Below are 4,214 nucleotides of genomic sequence, written 5' to 3' on the forward strand. Positions count from 1 at the left end.
GGTGTAAGATTTGTTCCGTGTCTATAACGAAAGAACGCCTTGCTTTGCTTCTGCGATTGGCACCCTCCCGCGAGTGCGCTGGCCAGCTCTAGAACGCCGGGCTTTGGACTGGGGTGCACAGGAGGGCCCCTTGGCCATCACACCTGTTCGTCTACTTGTTTCCTAATCTTCCGGCGCTTTCCTTCAACGGCTTCTTCCTCACGCAAGCGAGAACAAGCCGGCTTGAGAGTGTGTTGGGGGGGGGGGAGGTTTCGCCAGCTGTGGCATCTGCACAGCCCAGGTTTGGTGGCCTCTGTCGAGTGGGGGCAGCTGGGCTAGCTGTATCCGAGACCCAGAGGGCTTAGGGGGAGGGGAGTGCTCGCAGACCGTGTTGGCGGCTTTTCTCCACCATTCTGTGATGGGTCCAGGGGGCCGGACGTGCAGGGGCTTAAGGAAGCCACCCGGCCGATATTGGGGGGCTGTGTAGCGTTTGGGGAGGCCGTTGAGCAGTAGGTGCTGAAAGGACAGCTCCTACCTGCCCGGCCGTACACGAAAGGCACCCCTGTGTGCAAAGTCTCCACTTGGAGCCCACGCCCCCACCTCCAGTGGACGGCTTCCCAGGTGAGGCGCACGGAGGGATTTCCCGAGGTAGCAGTTCGGAAGGATGCACGTCCGACTGCGCCAAGCCAGCCCCCTCGCTCTCATCCCACTAGAGCCCGTGGCCCCTGGAGCGGCCGCCTCCCGTCGTCGCCTATGGAGCCGGGCGGCGCGGCCAGGCCTCGCCATCCCCTCTTGTGGGGCCCCCAGCGGGAGCCGGAAGGAAAGCGGCCGAGATGTGCCCAGTGTCGCACGGCTTGGAGAAGTGGGTAGCAGGGTTGCATAAGGTGGAAGGAACTTGGGAGTTTGCAAAAGCCAGCTCGGGCGGGAGCAGAACCCCGAGCCCGCCGCCTCGCGCGCCCCTCATTTACTGCCTCGGGCGCGCGCCTCCCCCACCGCGCCCCCTCCCCCAAGGCGCGCGCCCGTCTAGCTCACCCTCCCCCGACACCCCCTCCTCACTCCAGAGGAGGTGAGTTTAAACCCCGCCCACGTGACCCCAGCTGGGCCAATGAGCGGCGGCGGGAGGTGAAATCCGGTTCTAACCGGTCCGAGGCTCCCAGCGCTATAAAAACTTTATAAACCCCCCGGAGCCCGAGCAGTGTGAAGAAGCAGCGAGAACGACCCCCGGACGGACCCGAGCCGCGCACCGCTGCAGCCCCGCGTTCAGCGCCGACGTTCCCCCCCGCCGCCGCCATGCCCAAAAGAAAGGTACGTGGCGCGAGCGCGTGGGCGCCCGGGCGCAGCCACTGCCGCCGCTCGCCTCGAGCGCGGAACTCGGCAGGGAGAGCGGGCGCGGCGCGGGGTTCCAGCCCGAGTCCGGCCGCGGGCGAAGCCTGCGCGGCGCGCTGCCCGCGGGCGCCAGAAGCCATATTGGAGGAGCGGCGGCGGCGGCGACGGGAGGAGCCATGTTGGCCGCTGTTTATCCCGCTCCCCTCGGCCGCCCGCACCCCCTCCCCCACCAGCCGCCCCCTCCTCTCCTTCGGGCGGGCGGGCGAGCGGGCGATTCAAACCCGAAAGGGCGGGAAGGCGGCGCTCGGCTGGGCGGGCGGGGGAGCGCTCTGCCGCCAAAAAACTGACGCCGCGAGGGGCGGGGCCGCAGTGTGGCTCCGCCCCCCGGCCGCCCACGTCCCCGGCGCAGGGACCGCGCGCCGCCGCCCACGAGTTCCCCGAGCTCCCGCCCTCGACGGCTGCCATGGCAACGGCGCTGGGCTCCGCCTCCGGAGGGGTTTGTTTGCACAATCTGCAGCTGTTGCGCCTGCCTGGCTGGTGGCGCCCGGCGACTCGCCGGCCCCGCTCCAGCTTCTCCCGCGCTTCCCGGAGGCCGACCTGCGGGGTCTGCCGTGCGGGCCTCGACCTTCGTTGGGGCTCCATCCCCCACTAAGGCTACTTTTAAGAGACGCTGAGTCGATACGTTTTAGAAACGTGGTGTCGCTTTCTTTTAAGGTCGCGATGGCTGAGGTTTACCTCCGAGGTTACAAATTTTTGTTTTCTATCTTTATAGGCTGAAGGGGATACTAAAGGAGATAAAGCCAAGGTGAAGGACGAGGTGAGTCTTACCCACACAGGGCTTGTTGCACAGGGCTTTGGGTAATAACACCACGGGCTGCTTTGCTATTGTTTGACCTCAGCCCCAAGTCTGGAGTTACCCTAGAGTTTCTTTCTTCGCGTTCTTTAATGTGGAAAAACTGGTGCAGAAGTTGTGTTTATTTTTCTGACTTTGTTTTCTTTTTAATAGCCACAGAGAAGATCGGCAAGGTTGTCTGCTGTAAGTGTGTATACTTGACCCCGAGGTTGGGAAACATTTTGGGGATCCCTTTGATTTCGCTGAATTATAGTTTGTGGCTGGTTTTGAGTAAATTACCTTGTGGTGTGGCACCTCTGGAGTTTGTCGTGGTCCTAAGTTGTGATTAAGACCAAATTGGAAGATCACTTTCAGATCGTAAAAGAAAGGCAACCCCAATGATAGTTTTCCTAGATGTGTGGTTCGGGAGGTTGTTTCTTTTGGTCCTTGGTACTAATAGTTTGCTCTTCCCCATTGCCTACCAAAACAAGAAACCTGCTCCTCCAAAGCCAGAGCCCAAGCCTAAAAAGGCCCCCGCAAAGGTAAGCGGGACTGCATGACTGTGGTGCTAATACCAGATCAGATGGGTGATTTTCACAGAAAGAACTGTCCTTCCCCACCGTAACCTAATTCACCATAATGGGTGTCCACCAGTGGATGTTGTCGCTTTGGCCTTATTCCTGGTGTTTGTCATGTTAGTGTCTGTGGCACGAATTACAGAAAACTACCCTTGGCTGGGAAAGGAGTGTTTTTAGCAAACTTAGATTTCTGTAACTTAATTTATATTCCTTAGCAAAAAGTAGCTAAAATTATACTTCAGCCTAGTGGAGTGGGGTATATCTTCAGTAGGCAAGCCTGTAGAACTTGGTAGGTTACATCCTGGTATGCAAAATGAAAAACTGTAATATCTGTCTTTTGGCATTAGAAGGGAGAGAAGGTACCCAAGGGGAAGAAGGGGAAGGCCGATGCTGGTAAGGATGCCAATAATCCTGCAGAGAATGGAGACGCCAAAACAGACCAGGTACAGTGAGTCTTTCATCCCACAATTGTTTATTACCCCTTATATCTGGATCACTGTGTGGGGTGTGGTTTTTTCCTCCTGTTTGAAATCCTCAGTTCAAAAGTCTGTTATAATCTAGAAGGCACTTGCTGTTTTGGCTTATCCTGTCATGAAATTAAAGGTCTTGGGTCCTCTGATCCTATCTATCCCAATCAGTCAGTGGGCGGGGTGATTTAGTAAAGTGGGCTGTTCTTGAAGTGCAGTCTTGGTGTCCCCAAGTGGACCCAAACCTGGATTTTATCATGGGAACGATACCGTGTATATAGACTAGAGTAAGCAAAGGTAGAGTTTAGTTTATGTGTTGACTTTACTTGTTGTTCTTTTAGGCACAAAAAGCTGAAGGTGCTGGAGACGCCAAGTGAAATGTGTGCGTTTTTGATAACTGTGTACTTCTGGTGACTGTACAGTTTGAAATACTATTTTTTATCAAGTTTTATAAAAATGCAGAATTTTGTTTTACTTTTTTTTTTTTAAAGCTATGTTGTTAGCACACAGAACACTTCATTGTTTTGGGTGGGGAGGAACATGTGTCCCTAGCACTGTCTCCCAAGCTGGATGAATGATGGTTCATGATGGAAAACATCTTTCCCTGATAATTTTGAAGACTCCTCTTGGCTCCCAGGAGAGACCCCCTGGGGACATGTTGACATGTGTGGCCACCATGGCACAATATGCCTTGTGTGGGAAAACTCAGTTCATTTTTATATCCTCCTCCCCTGTACCATCAACATAGACTTAACTCCCTTAAGACCAGAGACCTGTTGGAACCTGATCCCCAAAATTGGTTTTGCCAGTCTGTTGGGCAATCCGGACTTTGCAGTGATACCATTGAGTGTCCTCAAAAGCGCAGCGGTTCCTTTTATAGAAGATTGTGGATCTGCACATTGATAATTCTGCCATTTTCATTTCATTTCCTGAAAGTCAGGGTCGGCTTGTGAAGAGTTGTGAAACAACATCCTCGATGTGAAATGTCAGCCCTCACTCTAAACTCCTCCCCCTTTGCAGAGCATCCAATGG

At 55.2% G+C, this 4,214-nt stretch overlaps 1 protein-coding gene across 2 annotated transcripts; it reads left to right on the forward strand.

Annotated features, from left to right (window-relative positions):
• The first annotated feature begins 489 nt into the window (after positions 1-489).
• Hmgn2 (high mobility group nucleosomal binding domain 2) lies at positions 490-3,936 on the forward strand. Of its 2 annotated transcripts, XM_050152748.1 has the most exons (6): positions 490-1,284; positions 2,078-2,122; positions 2,312-2,341; positions 2,629-2,679; positions 3,063-3,158; positions 3,524-3,936. In XM_050152748.1, exons 1-6 carry the CDS (start codon positions 1,270-1,272, stop codon positions 3,557-3,559), a joined length of 273 nt encoding a protein of 90 aa, XP_050008705.1. In that variant the 5' UTR covers positions 490-1,269; the 3' UTR covers positions 3,560-3,936. The 2 variants fall into 2 exon arrangements, with proteins under 2 accessions (XP_050008705.1, XP_050008700.1); XM_050152743.1 differs by lacking the exon at positions 490-1,284 and having other exon boundaries at positions 1,965-2,679.
• The last annotated feature ends 278 nt before the right edge of the window (positions 3,937-4,214 follow it).

Source organism: Alexandromys fortis, unplaced genomic scaffold (genome assembly GCF_014885135.2).
Source record: "Alexandromys fortis isolate MF-2015 unplaced genomic scaffold, M_Fortis_MF-2015_v1.1 scaffold_26, whole genome shotgun sequence".
NCBI lineage: Eukaryota > Metazoa > Chordata > Mammalia > Rodentia > Cricetidae > Alexandromys > Alexandromys fortis.

Coding starts and splice junctions, on each gene's coding strand:
- Hmgn2 (XM_050152743.1), top strand. CDS start 2,536: ATGATAGTTTTCCTAGATGTGTGGTTCGGGAGGTTGTTTCTTTTGGTC. Junction 2,680..3,062: donor CTAAAAAGGCCCCCGCAAAG/GTAAGCGGGACT, acceptor TTTTGGCATTAG/AAGGGAGAGAAGGTACCCAA. Junction 3,159..3,523: donor GAGACGCCAAAACAGACCAG/GTACAGTGAGTC, acceptor TTGTTCTTTTAG/GCACAAAAAGCTGAAGGTGC.